Source organism: Xenia sp. Carnegie-2017, unplaced genomic scaffold (assembly GCF_021976095.1).
Source record: "Xenia sp. Carnegie-2017 unplaced genomic scaffold, XeniaSp_v1 HiC_scaffold_25, whole genome shotgun sequence".
In the NCBI taxonomy this organism is placed as follows: Eukaryota; Metazoa; Cnidaria; class Anthozoa; order Malacalcyonacea; family Xeniidae; genus Xenia; species Xenia sp. Carnegie-2017.
In genome coordinates, this window is record NW_025813488.1 from 7,466,003 (window position 1) to 7,479,890 (window position 13,888).

The 13,888-nt window shown below is 35.4% G+C and overlaps 3 protein-coding genes across 5 annotated transcripts; 1 reads left to right on the forward strand and 2 right to left on the reverse strand.

Moving 5' to 3' along the window:
- Positions 1-362: 362 nt before the first annotated feature.
- On the reverse strand, positions 363-7,301 carry LOC124453668 (centrosomal protein of 128 kDa-like). Of its 2 annotated transcripts, none has more exons than XM_047004483.1 (27): positions 7,211-7,301; positions 6,096-6,696; positions 5,453-5,730; positions 5,300-5,377; positions 5,203-5,229; positions 5,038-5,132; positions 4,586-4,650; positions 4,487-4,511; positions 3,634-3,700; positions 3,485-3,571; positions 3,317-3,385; positions 3,180-3,245; positions 3,063-3,115; positions 2,788-2,896; positions 2,433-2,717; positions 2,244-2,368; positions 2,101-2,170; positions 1,983-2,019; positions 1,865-1,911; positions 1,735-1,782; positions 1,581-1,652; positions 1,447-1,497; positions 1,071-1,118; positions 927-1,001; positions 773-858; positions 501-560; positions 363-412 (listed from the first exon to the last, which is right to left on the reverse strand). In XM_047004483.1, the coding sequence occupies exons 3-26, from the start codon at positions 5,708-5,710 to the stop codon at positions 539-541; spliced, it is 1,965 nt and encodes a 654-aa protein (XP_046860439.1). In that variant the 5' UTR covers positions 5,711-5,730; positions 6,096-6,696; positions 7,211-7,301; the 3' UTR covers positions 363-412; positions 501-538. The 2 variants fall into 2 exon arrangements, with proteins under 2 accessions (XP_046860439.1, XP_046860437.1); XM_047004481.1 differs by having other exon boundaries at positions 1,071-1,121.
- Positions 7,302-7,349: 48 nt separating this feature from the next.
- Positions 7,350-8,820, forward strand: LOC124453672 (neuralized-like protein 4). The gene is made up of 3 exons (XM_047004495.1): positions 7,350-7,837; positions 8,092-8,428; positions 8,497-8,820. Exons 1-3 carry the CDS (start codon positions 7,631-7,633, stop codon positions 8,622-8,624), a joined length of 672 nt encoding a protein of 223 aa, XP_046860451.1. The 5' UTR covers positions 7,350-7,630; the 3' UTR covers positions 8,625-8,820.
- Positions 8,821-13,847, reverse strand: LOC124453667 (spermatogenesis-associated serine-rich protein 2-like). Of its 2 annotated transcripts, XM_047004479.1 has the most exons (15): positions 13,719-13,847; positions 13,543-13,625; positions 13,289-13,397; positions 13,114-13,163; positions 12,195-12,285; positions 12,039-12,125; positions 11,426-11,772; positions 10,920-10,975; positions 10,763-10,821; positions 10,565-10,674; positions 10,413-10,493; positions 10,307-10,328; positions 9,968-10,224; positions 9,842-9,887; positions 8,821-9,622 (listed from the first exon to the last, which is right to left on the reverse strand). In XM_047004479.1, exons 1-15 carry the CDS (start codon positions 13,747-13,749, stop codon positions 8,970-8,972), a joined length of 2,082 nt encoding a protein of 693 aa, XP_046860435.1. In that variant the 5' UTR covers positions 13,750-13,847; the 3' UTR covers positions 8,821-8,969. The 2 variants fall into 2 exon arrangements, with proteins under 2 accessions (XP_046860435.1, XP_046860436.1); XM_047004480.1 differs by lacking the exons at positions 13,543-13,625; positions 13,719-13,847 and having other exon boundaries at positions 13,237-13,347.
- Positions 13,848-13,888: the final 41 nt, after the last annotated feature.

Sequence of the window (13,888 nt, forward strand, 5' to 3'; positions counted from 1 at the left end):
TCTTCATATTAAGTATTTCAAAACCATCTTTCTCTTGTTGTTTGCGCAGTGCTTTAACAGTCGACTTCTCGTCCGCCAGTTGCAACTGCAAGAGATTTGAATTTTCCTCTCAATGAAGCGTTTCGAATTCAGTTAAGAATTAAACTTTACAATAAAGGTAGCAAGAAACATGCAAAGCGGCAATCTCATCAATCTCGTTGTTCAGCTTAGAGTAAAGTGATCAAATGGTCTTTATAACTACAAAAACTCAACTAGAAGCCAGTAGTAATCAAACTCAGTCATCACTATGGTCAGACATGTTAAATACAAGAAAGTATTTTTTCACCTTGACATCAGCCAATAGCTCTTCGAATTCTTCTCTCTGTTTGTCAAAGCGTCTGTTACTTTCCTTAAGATCATCATTACCTTCCACCTATAAATCATGTATATATTTTTCGTTGACAATTTGTAATATAACAAACTTAAAACAAAACAACGACAAAGTATTCTTTTGCGCATACTCGACTTTTCGCCATCTTTTCCTCCATATCTTTAACTGTCAAATTACATTCTTCTCTTTCCTGAAAAATTACAAACAAAAAATGTATAGTTATGTTACAACTAGCATAGGACTAGTGCAAGCTGTACTGTATTTAGCAAAGAGATAGAGAATGACATGTTTTACTGTAATTACGCACAAAATTACTTGAAGTGTAGAGGAAAAGTTCCTCGTATCATGTCGGTAAATATTTCGCTGTCACGATAAGTTGAAGTTGTACTTAAATATATTTACGCGTTGTAGTTGACGATATAGAGAAGCACTTCATCTTTGGCCTTTGCTTGTCCTTCTTTAGCATCCTCAATGGCTTTGTTTAATTCCTAAAACACAAACACGTCGTATGCAATTAACACATATTCTCTCAGTATTTTGAAATTAGCATTCTTACCTCCCGTAACTTTTGTTCTTCCTTTAGTTTGATTTCCAGTCGAGATTTCTTACTGGCCAACTCTCGTACTCCTTCCTAGTTAAAGAACCTTCGTGAAATAACTTTCCGAGTCCATTAATACATTGACTATAGTACACACGACACCTTGAGTTCTTCATTCGAACTGGATGTTGCTTCTTCCAGTCGCTCTAGCTTCTTTAAGAGATACAAAATATACATGAAAACCGAACAATTATGGCCTGCATTAGAGCAAATGGTTTGAGCCCAAGAGTATTGGTTACATGTTTGAAGATATAGATCATCCACGTTAGTAAAATCCTGAGAAGGACTGTTGATGTTAATGTCGACTGACGTTTCGACAACTTAAGCGGTAGTCATCTTCAGAGTCAAGGTTGTCGAAACGTCAGTCAACATCAACACCAAAAGTTCTTCACAGGATTTTACTAACCTGGATGATCTACATCTGCAAACATGTAATTATGGCCTGTGTTAGCAAACCGACTGATAGAATATCTTTCACCTGTTGTCGATCTATCAAAAGTTTGCATTCGTCTTTACACGAAGAAAATGACTAAAAATAGTAAGACGTCATTCAGAATTTACAGCGTATATGCTTCTGTGTTTGTATCTCTCTCGTTTTCACCAAGTTCACACCTCTTGTAATATCCTATTTTCGTCAAGAGCGGACTTTAAACGTTTCTTCAAAGTGTTAGCTTCACTCTCATTCTAAATAGAGTAATCAACTTTTGAAAGCGAAACGAGTCAATACATTAAAAACCTTTCATGAAAACCATTCAAGTACTCATACCTCTGTAGATCTTTGTTCCAACTGTTTTCTCAACTGATTTCGTTCTTCCTGAGAAGATTACAATAAAATGATACTTTGTCAAGCGCAGAAAGGTGAAAATAAGCTTTACGAATGAAGCAATGATCCATACCACTGCCGACTTGAGCTCTTTCTCTAAAGCCTCTGACTTTTTGGTGCCTAGAAACACGCCAAACAAAATTCGTCATTGTAATTTTGCTTTGATGTAAAAATACACAATGAAATTCAACCTTCGTGCTCGTACTGTTGAAGTTTCCGCAAATCCTCCTGTTATAAAATAAAAAAATAACTAGAAATGGAAAGGTATGTTATGATAGTATGATTATGATAAAAGCACTGAAACGAAACCTTTGCAGCTATTAATTCTTTCTTTACTTGTTCAGCCTCTTTTTCACTTCTCTTCCATTTAATTTTATACCTCAATATGAAGAGATTATACAAGATAAAAGTTCCATGTTTCACTTCCTCGTTATCAAAAAATTGTAACTCACTCCTTTATCGTATCCAGCGCACGTGACTTTAATTCTTCCTTCTTATCTTCACTCTCTTTCACCATTTTCGTTCGTTCCTTAACTTCATCCATCTTCTCAGAAAGCTCCCGAGTCTTCTCACGAAACTTTACATGAAGTAAATAATTGATGAATTCTAATAAGAGCCTGAAAGCCTGAAATAGTCTGTACCTTATTGTTGACAGCTTCAAGCTGCTGCAGTAAGCTTTCTCTTTCTCTCTCTAAGCTCTCGTTCTTGTTAGACAAACTGTCCATACGACCTGTCAAACGGTCGCGTTGTCTTTCACTTTCCTCGAGTTTCGTCTTGCAATCATGTAAACCGACAGATATCAAGGTCTTGTCATCACCAGCAATTTTTAACTCTTGCTTTAATTCTTCAATTTGCTTCAACATGGAACTACGTCCTTCCTCAGTCCATTCTAATCGCTTGAATGCATTGTCCAAGTCTTGCTCAAGCTACAAAGTGGTATAAGACATTATGCAACGAAACACTGAACCATCGAATCACATATCTTTGATTTCATACCTTTCTCTTCTCTCTTTTACATTCCATCAATTCGTCCTGAATATCATCCAAACTCTTCAAAAGACGACGTTCTCTTGTCGATCTTTTGTCAAAATTTTCGTCCTCTCTTCTAAGAACCATACATGAAGTATTAACTAGCTAACTAACTAACTAACTAACTAACTAACTAACTAACTAACTAACTAACTAACTAACTAACTAACTAACTAACTAACTGACTAACTAAATAAATTTCCTCTATTCAAATGAAAACACCTATCAATAAATGACTTCACCTTTTGATTTCATCCTTAATTTTCTTTTCATTCGCACTTTCATTGATCAAGTTCTATAAAAATACAAAATTAATCTCGTTTCCAACTAGTTTTGGCGAGTTCAAAATCGTAGTACACCTTGACTGATTTCAATTCATCGAGTAGTTTTCCCGCTTCTTTCTTTTCTTTCTTTTCCAAACGCTCCTGCAATATATATAGAAAACATTACAGCAACAAAAAACTGAGATGTTCTGAAAAACTTGGTTCCAAATTACCTTATCATAAATCTTTTTCACTTTCGTTTCCAGTTCCTCCTCTACTGCTTGTCTCCGACTATCGCGAAGCTAAATATAGTTTTCACAGAAGTCCTAGATATTCTTTTAAAAATTTGCAAACGTTCTCCTAGAATGGAACAGTACAAGTTTGTTTTGCTTTAAAATAACCTGATCACGCAGTTCTTGTATTTCTCGTTCTTTTTCCAACGCAAGACGAACACTCTCCGACAATAACTCTCTTTCATCTCTAGACTCCTGCAAAGAAAGACTACAGTAAAAAAATGACATACTAATGCAAGACACGGCATCTTCACGACCTGTCTCGAAAGCACTTCGGCCCTTTGTCGTCGATCATCTTCCTCGCGTAGTTTACGATAACGCTCTCTAAACGAGAAAAACTATTTGGTCATGATTTAGAGATGATTTAAAAACTGCGTACGACCTCGATGATCTGAAGTTTGTTCTTCCTTTTTTTAAAAAAGAAACTAAAGCCAACCGAGGTTTTGTTCTTCTTCCAAAAAAAACTCCACCCGAAACCGTGATAAAATTTCTGGAGCCACACAGCACCCCTTGAAAAACTATATCGAGTCAAAGGCTTTATCTTTAAAAAAGTGGCAGTATTATTTCGGACACGTTTAAGTTGCAATTATATTATTTCACAATGATCATAATATTCCCTCAATTGTCGGTTCTCCATTGAATTTTTTTCAGTCATTTTTCAATAAAACTCGAAAACTGGCCATTGCTCATTTACATCCTTTACATACCATAACTGAACCTGATCAATACAGCAAAACCCCGCATATAAGAACCTAGATTTTAAGAACCTGTAAGGCTAAACTTTCTTATTTATACCATGCTTGTTTATGAACCTGTTTAGCTATGACTTTAAACAGGTTCTTATTTTATTTTTATCACATCCAAGAGTTGAAACTAAAATGTATAATTCAAAGAATATAAAAAAGTCATGAAGATGACCCAGAAGAAGCCAAAATCCCAATAAATAAGTCGCTGTATTAACATGATGCACAATACCGAAAATGACGAACTTTTTCTTTAGAAAATAAAATCTTTTAAGAACCAGTTTAGCCTAACATGGCAGTGAGCTCCATTTATTTAAAACGTGTATATACACTGAGTGTACCGTGAAGCAACGAATACCTAACGTACCGTTCGGACCACGATCCTCGCAAATCTAGATTAAAAATCACGGTTATTTATAATTTTGTGCACGACACGTCCGGTGGCAAAAACAACATTTATCTTTACCATCTTCAACTCTCTTGAATGACTCTTCAAGTCGTTTTACCGCATCGCGATTCTCCAATTCAAATCTTTTATAATGCAAAAGAATTCAAACAAGCGTCTTGAAATCAACATGTATCTTAAAGCAATCATCTATTTTTGCTACCATTAAATTTCGTTTTCAAGACATATGAAAGATTTTGATTAAATCATTTCATTCTATCCTTTGATAAGACTGCTTGTACATTGACCCTTTTTTGGGACTAGTTAGAAAACCAGCCCAATCTTTTACTCCTGCAATGCAAATTTTTATTGATTTCTTCAGAAAGATAATTCCATTGATTGTGTTACCCAATGATTGAACACAAAATTAATTGCATAGCAGGAGTAAGAAACGGGCTGGCTTTGCTAATGTTCCGGACTCAGCATATCAACCATAAAGGACTGAATGTCCATGATCAACAACAAATAAATACCTTTCTCTTTCTTCTCTATCACGACTTATCTCCATTGACATCCTATGCTGTACATTCTCCAAGTCTTTTAGGGAATCTCGCCAATCATTGCTCTCCTACAAGGTACAAACATTCAAATCACATTTCAAAATGACATATAACTTTGATGAAAGTTTCAATGGTTACCTGATTGGTAGGGTCAGCAAACCTTACCTAAATACATCCAAAACAAGTCATATGATAAACCACATAGATATTATAGATGATCAGAAAAAGCATTTACCTGAGATCTTGCTCTTCTTCTAGCTTCGATTTCTTTGTTCCTAGCATGTTCTGTAGACATGTCAAGTTCTGTTCGAAGCTAAAATATTCATATGCAACCAACAAGATCACCAAATGCCTGTGATAATACATACAAAAGAAATATTTGAGTTACCCTTTGGATTTCGTCATCTTGATCTGTATTTATTTGTTTATAATGTTCCAACATGCAATCAGCAGTCGTCAATACTTCTGAAGTTGCCTTCAGTGAGGTTGCTAACTCTTCAACCTTATCATGTGCATCACCATCCAGCATAGATCTTCCAAATGTGACATTTCCTTGAGGTGATCTTAAGAGACTTCTTGAAGTGGAGTGTAGCAATTGTCGTCTACTTCTACGTCTATTATCATACCAGGAGTCTGAATCTGCCATTAGCCGGCAACAGAGCTCACCTGAAGGCAACAAAACACTAATGGAAAAACATCTAGAATAGTTAACATCTGCAAATACAAATTTGACCACATCTTGAGGCAGGCACAAATATTTTTATAGAAAACTTGTATATACAACGAATATTTGTGATGGTACAATATATGAGTGTTGAATTGCAACGGTGGTGAGAAATTCAGTAACAAATTTGTAATGTATAGCTTCCGTTATGACGCCATAAAACCACTTGAATGTAATGTAACAAATTGACAGGTGAACACGCGAACATATATACACCTTAGAAACAGGTCACTGGTTGGGGGATCGGTATTTAAATAATCATTTATATACTTCAACGTGGGTCAATGTCGCTTATTGAACACAATACCTCGCTTTAAATACTTCAGGAGCCTGTCTCATTCAAATTTAACCGTCTTGTAACTCTGGCCTTTTGAAATTGCCTCCAAACGAACATTGTTCCGCTTTGTTGATTGACGACACGTGTTTTCAATTGAACTCTCGAAGCTTTTCTTGCATGATAAATGTTTTCCTATCGAATCAAGAAACTCTGAAGAATATTCGATCATATTCTTGCATCTGCTGGCTCGATTTAGGCATCATAAAAGCAAAATCAACCGTTAACAACTTATTTACATGTGGATTTATGTCAAAATTCAAATATAAAAATTAAATTCACCGCTTTTTGCTTTCGTCCGTACTGCGCATGCACGAGCCTGTTGCTCAAATCTTCTCTTGTCGTAGTTAATTGTATATACTACCAACTTGTACAACTTTGAGGTGAAGAATTACAAATTGTACTACCAACTTGTACAGCTTCGAGGCGAAGAATTACAAGCTTTATGTACATTTTCAAAAGTACATTTTTAGTCTGAATCAACCTAATCTTCAAATGATCAAACTACGAAAAGCTTTAATTTCCGAAATACTTTCCATCTTTCATTCATTACAGCAGAACACTCTGTGGACTTCTAAAAAAAATCAATCAAATGAGTAAAAAACAGGTCAAAACTCAAAACATCTAGTAAGAAATATCTTGCCCGACATTGCGGTAAATTGGGCGTTGTTAGGGGACACTTTGGGTCGTGTCCCTGGCCAGAAACTTCGTTACAGTCTGTCAGTTATAAAAGCACCATAATTTTATGGAGAAGTTTGATGAAAAGTTTGTGACTGTTTACCATTTACTGACGCGAGGCAAAAAAAATACTGTTTACACTTAACTTAAATCACAAAATCTTTTACTGTTTATTTAATTTAGACCCTCCTCCCCGGCCTTATATAGAACACGGTAAATTCCTTGTCTACGCCAACAAAAACTAGAATTTCTTGTTTGGCTTTGCTCTCAACAATGTAATTAATTAAGGTCAAAATTAAGTTAAGCAGTGATACAGTCACAAGATTTGAAAAGCAACATGTCATATTACAATTCTGTTTAATTTCTTCCACAAAAAAAAACAAAGTCTAATTGTTCTTATATAAACGTACATTTCCATGACACGCTTTCGTCACGAGCGCTGGACATTTCCATGACGTGTGTTTGTTCGACTGGACCGGATGCCATATTCACGTTTGTAAACAAACCGAACTGGTTTTACGCAAGAAACGAGAAAAACAAAATTAGACCAACAGTAAATATTTCCAAGATACATCATTTTTGTTAGTCTGGGTTATCTTATTCACAATTATGAAACCATTATACCAATCGTGCAAGTGTCGCAATAAGATCACCATTTTGGGACTGTTGTTTTTCATGCTTTATATTGTGGTTCAGAGGTTCCCGTTAATATCTGGCAAAACTGGTTTTCCTGTGAAATCATTAAAAACAAAACAACGATAAAAGACACTTTATCTTTTTACGTTCTGTTGGGTTTTTCCTCGATGTAAGCTTTCCCATAACAAAGAATAATGGCGAAACCATTTGAAGGTGAAAATTCTGATGGCTTTCATCAAAAACGTGGACGCAACGTGGCTTTATCTGCAGACAATCTGACAGCTACTAGAAATGGAGACACGTACGACAACGGCGTCTGTTTTAGTAAAAAACCTCTTAGACTTGGCGATATATTTCAACTGAGAATCAATGAAATGGATTTAAAATGGGCCGGTTCCTTGGTGAGCTCATACATTTTGACGTTTCACCTTGTTGCATAGTTGTACATTTGTTGTCTGCGTTTACATCATTATGCCTGTCATTGTAATAAACTAGATTGTTTTTCTTATGCTAATCTCTTACTTATCCTCATGCTAAAGTCAAAGCGTGCAAATTCTTGAGAATTTTCTCCAATTCTTTCTTTTCTTTTCCATGAAGTTTTTGTGGCAACTGCAACTACTTATTTTTTAACATGCAAGTGTTTTCCCCCCCTTAGAGACTCGGTGTAACCACATCCAACCCAGAACTATGGACCATAAACCTTGCTCGAGCAGTTACAGATCTTTTTACTGAACAACACTTAGATTTCTGGGTCCTCTCCGGTAATCGAATTCATCGTGGATTAAGCAAAGAAGATTATTCTTTGAACTTACACAACCTGAAAGTTGGTAGTAAAGTTGGCGTACAAGTTATGGAAAATGGAGATCTTGTATTTTTTCTTGATGGTGTTAATATGGGCACTGCTGCCCATGGAATACCAACACAAAAACCAATATTTTGTGTATTTGATGTGTATGGAAAGACAAAAGTTGTTTCAAAAGAACTATTTCAAGGTACTAACTGATGAAAAGCATTTTTGTACTAGTACATTGTTTCAAATGGATTTGACTTTACCTTTCAGCTGAAAAATTAGAAGAATTGTGCAAAAGAAGTATTCAGACATTCATAAGTAAAAAGGACTTGGATAGATTGTTTTTACCATTATGTCTTATAGAAGATATCAAAGAAAATTATAAAACAAAAGTGTAATCGTCAGGATCGAGATCTATATTTATGTAAATAAGCAAATTCTAGTAGAAAGGTAAAAGCAGCGGAGTGTGGCACTTTGTTTTCTGTAAACAAAAATAGCAATGTAATGTGTATATAGTGCGAATATTTGATAATACTAGTTATTTGTAACAAAATACTTGTTTTTACAGTATAAAGAAATGTGAGGTAACAACAATGCCGATAATTGTGATTTTTATTTCATTCTTACCAATCATTTGAGAGGAATTCAATTCCAATGGGGATTTTTATATATATAAATTAAATGACTTCAACTTTATTTCTCTTGTGTTGGAGCAATACAGTATATAAGATTTTTCTTTCAGCTCAGGCTGGAATAGATTTGTTTTCTCTTGATGGTGGAAACTGGATCTTATTTGCTGATTCTTTCTTCATCCAACACCCACGTGGTCTACCGCTTCTCTGGGGTAAAGGTACAAATACCTCAGAATTTGCCTGGTTTGATGCAGTTGAATCATCATTTTTTTGGACGTTAATTAAGGCAAAGCTTACATTGTTACTTGATGGATCAACAGTCCCTGCACAAAACACAGCTGCACCATCATTAGTTAGTGTTTTTCGAACATATTTTCGTTTAGTTCGTTTAGGTTGATGATTTCCATTTCCCAAATGACTGCTGGTTTCTTCAGGCTTCATGCTATTTTCCTGCACATGATGACCATTAGGAGTGGCCTGTGTACCATCTAGTGAGACAGTTTGATCATTGCGAATTTTATCTGTTGATGCGGGAGTTGGCAACGTCCTTCCTTCAGATTCACCATGAGGAATTGTCTTTGATTTGGCCTTATTCCCTAGTTCTTGGTTATTGGCTTTGTTCTCCGTTTTATTCTCGCTTGATTTGAAATGATTCTTTGAATCATTTATTTGTTTTTGTTTGGATCTTGAGTTTGGAACGCGACGATCGTTATGGCGCGGTGCTCTTCCAACAAAATCTCTTCCTTTTACAGGTTTATCTCCATCTACAAGCGATAGTAATCACAGATGCATTAAACTGGACATAAATGTCAGTCTTTCGTGATAACAGCAAAAACAAAAAAAGGACACGCGATGGTTGATTCCTGTGCATCATACTCTCTTAAAATGATGTTAAAAAATACATGCACGTTTTGAACGAATGAACATTGTTGTGTTCGTTCATCAAAGTAACATGCTTTTTAACACACAGAGGTACGACATACTTTTTCCACTTGATGCTCTCTTGAATTCATCGGCTGAAGAGGAGCCCTAGGGATAAGCAATTTAACAATCACGAAAACATTTTTCAAACAAGAGAAATTTTCCAGCTAATGCATTCACGTACGTACCTGCTGCTCTTTTACTGCTTGTTGCAATTTTGCGTGCATTTCTGCTTGATATTTGAGTCGAGAAGGAGAGAGGGCAACTTGTTTGTCATCCTTCTCCTTGTTGTTCATTTCTTTAGCGGGAATTTCAGAAGCCGAAATTTCATTCTTGGAAGATTTTGTTTTATAATAAGTTGCGGTTTTGTGTGAAGATAAATTCTTTCCAGCAGACTCTGGAAGTTTCCTTTTGTATTTTGTGTAATGATCTTTAATTGAAGGCACTATAAACGATGATTTAACTATCAACTCCAGTAATGAACGCCATGTGCATGACTTTCGTTATCTATAGATATTCCCCCTTACCTTCGCCAAAATTCTTCACCATCTAAAACATAAGTGGGTAATGCCATATTAGATTTTTAAATTGATAGTGAAATGAGAACAGGAAAGATTCACAGGTTTCCAATACCTCTAACATTTTCTCTTCATCTCGTGTGAAACGCGCCGTTTTACCAAGATCTTCATCGATGCGTCTTTCGCCAACAAAATGCTGAAAAAGTGTATGAATATTCAGACGCCTATTTCCAAATCCTTTTTTTATAAGCATGAATTCAAAGGTACCTTTATCTCGTTCCTAAGTTCAGCTACATCCTCTGCTGTCATACTGCTCACTCCTTTGCACTTAAATTGTAAACAAACAGCATCCTGTTGTCTTTCTTCCAACATTTCCCCTGAAAATCAACAACACATCGTCAATATAACGAGCTTGACATTTACAGGGTTATCTAGTAGAAAAAGTCAAAGAATGGGTGAGCGTACTTGCTTCGGTGATGACCGACTTCAATTGCTCTTCTAAAATCTTTTCTCTCTCGTCAAGACTTATAGTAAATGAAAACAAGCAAATGTTTCGCATAGAATAAAGCATTGCAAAGGAAGCAATAATATTGAAACATGGACGGATGAAGTAACGACTCACGCATTTCTGATGGCTTGAAAACTTTTTGCCAACATCTTAACAGATGAATCAGCTTCCTAAGATACAATGAAACGGTATCTCAGTGAATCATAAGGATATAGCTAAAGCCATGTGGGTGTACAAGCCAACAACTGCCCCATTAAAACATCTCAACCTTTTAGAAGAATTGGTCAATACTTTTGTCGATTTTGATGAAATTGCCAGAATCTTTAAGATAAGGTGATACATGTCAGTAAATGTAGATCGTCCAGGTTCTTAGAGTCCTGAGAAGGACTGTTGGTGTTGATGATGACTGACGTTTTGACAACCTTAGCGGTAGTCATCTTCAGGGTCTTGATTCAAATGATGATGACTACCGCTAAGGTTGTCGAACTGTCAGTCAACATCAACACCAACAGTCCTTCTCAGGACTCTACAAACCTGGACGATCTACATCTACAAACATGTAACGATACTCCCGTGTTCAAACCATTTACTTCAACCAGAAACGACAAGTTGATACTGACCTCATCCAACATAGATTGATATCGAGCAATAGATACGGAGGATCGCTGCAAGTCTTTTGAGGATTTCTTAATCACTTCATGACCAGAGCCTGAAGTCGTCTGCAATCTTGTTGGATGCTTTTCATTGGTAGAATTTTGATTGGGTTTGGTTTGAGAGTCCACTGATGAGCTATTTTGCTCTGCATGAGAAACTATAGGTGATCCAGCATTGGGTACACCTTGCACATTTTCCGAGGTGAGAGAAGATGCGTTGGAAGAGATTGGAATATTTTCCACTTGGGAAATATTTGACGCAGAAAATGATTGTTCAATTTTTAGAGTTTCTATCTTTGTTGGCTTTTGTTGACCTATAATGAAAAATATGAATACATTAATACCTCAAAACATATTAACTCAACTTTGCATGCATGTGTATCATTTGTGATATATTATGTCATAAAATACCATTTTAGTACAAATAGTTTAATTGATTCTAAGATGGTGTTTAAAACATTAGGTCGTTTTTGGATCAATCTAAGAATTAAGCAGCTGCCAACTGCACGACATCTCACAAATATGAAATCATATTGGTATAGAGGTGCGTTAGTTTTTGCAAAGACATTTGTGCACTTGCCATTGGTATTTGTCAAATCAAGTAGGTTTTTTTCTTGACATTTTTTTCCATCCTGATGGTTAATTACATTTTCTTGACTTGGGGGTTCTAAATTGATAACATGGAAGGAAATTATGATATGAAAAGCTAAAAGCAAATTTAACACAGCACAACAACCTGTAGGAGCACTTTTGTTTGCATCATTTTGTGTCGATGCATTGTTTCCATCACCATTCAAACTTTTCTTTGTTTTCTTCCTTTTCCTATTCTGTACGAATAAACATCACATACACTCATCATCCAAAACATAAATGCTTCATTTTGCCCTGATTTTATGACAATTTTAAACATGTCAAATTATAAAAAATGTATGCAAAAAACACATACTATACATACAAAAAAAATTGCTGTATTTATATTTGCTGAGTAAATTCAAAACAAAAACTTCCTTGTGCGGCTGAACAAATAAAAAACTCAAACAATTTGATTTCTGAATGTAAATTGGAAGATATTGGAAAGTGAAAGTATAATATACTATATACATTAAACTCTCCAGTCACCATGGCAATAACTACTCACAAATGATGAAATTGTTTTTAAATCAATTGGCAATTTTAATGTGCAGAAAATTACTTAAATTAGTAAAATACAAATTAGACATAAACGTACAGGTGGACTTTACTCAGAAATTAAATTACTATTTTATCTTCCCAATTAAAACAAAAACATCAAGAAGGAGAGTTTTGGAGAATTTTGATTGTAAGACAATATAGCAGTTCTTTTAATTTTTTTATCGAGCTCTAAGAAGTCTTTTTCATCAGAAATTTAAATTTGTCGCCGACACGTTAACACATGCCAAAAATGTTTGTAAATATCTTCATGTGGTATTTGAAATTAAAACTATGATTCACATTGCAAAATTCAAGAAAAGCTTTTAGAAATAAAGAACGAATTAAAAAACCAGAGTTACCAGAGTGGTAACTAATCTCTCGTTGGAGTCGTTGCACATTCATCTAAAGTCACAATTAATCATAAGTTTTGTAAATAACGGGTTGAATACAACAACAATACAGCTTTCCGAGTCCGAAAGTCTAACCTTCCGCTTTCCTTGAACCACCCATTCATTTTGATTGTCCATTTCACTGTCTATTGGTAAAGAACAACATTCAAATTTACCAAGTTGTTAGGTAAAGCTAAATTTAAAACTTTCATGTCAGACCATTGGAATTGAAACACGGTAAATTGTAGGGCGAAAGTCGTTGTTATTTTACCAGCAATACAATGGCCAAAGGCTGTTTCCACGTCGTAGTTACAAGCTTGGAGAACTTCGGCAATTTCACTTTTGCTTTTTGAAGGAATAGCTTCGAGAATTTGGTTAATCTACGATAGAAATTATGTAACCGAAATGTTTGGCAGTTTGCTATTGCACAGTCACACCGGTCACACTTTCAACAAATAATGGGCAATTGTGTCTGTAGAAATTTGAGCTATGCCATCTGTCAATATTTTATAGGTTTAATAGTACCTTCTTTTTCATGTTCTCTGGTAAAGGTTGTATTTTCTCTGCGTGTACATGCCTTCTACTGGGATCATACAAATCGTTGACACCTAGACAACGAAATTTTCGGGAAAACGTTTAAATAGTGCTATAGTCGGAAACAAAACTAATGACAATTTCGTATACATAATACTACAACCAACCTTTAGACGACTTCGCTTGTTTGCCAGCCATAAAACAGTGCGTTTAGAGAGGTACGCAAGAAGAAAGTAGAAAGATGAAAGCTTTCAGAAAATTGTTGGATTTTTTTAATGTTTCAAAATTTACTGCGCGGGTTTCCCCGCGATCACACGCGACGCGTGATTGGCTAACA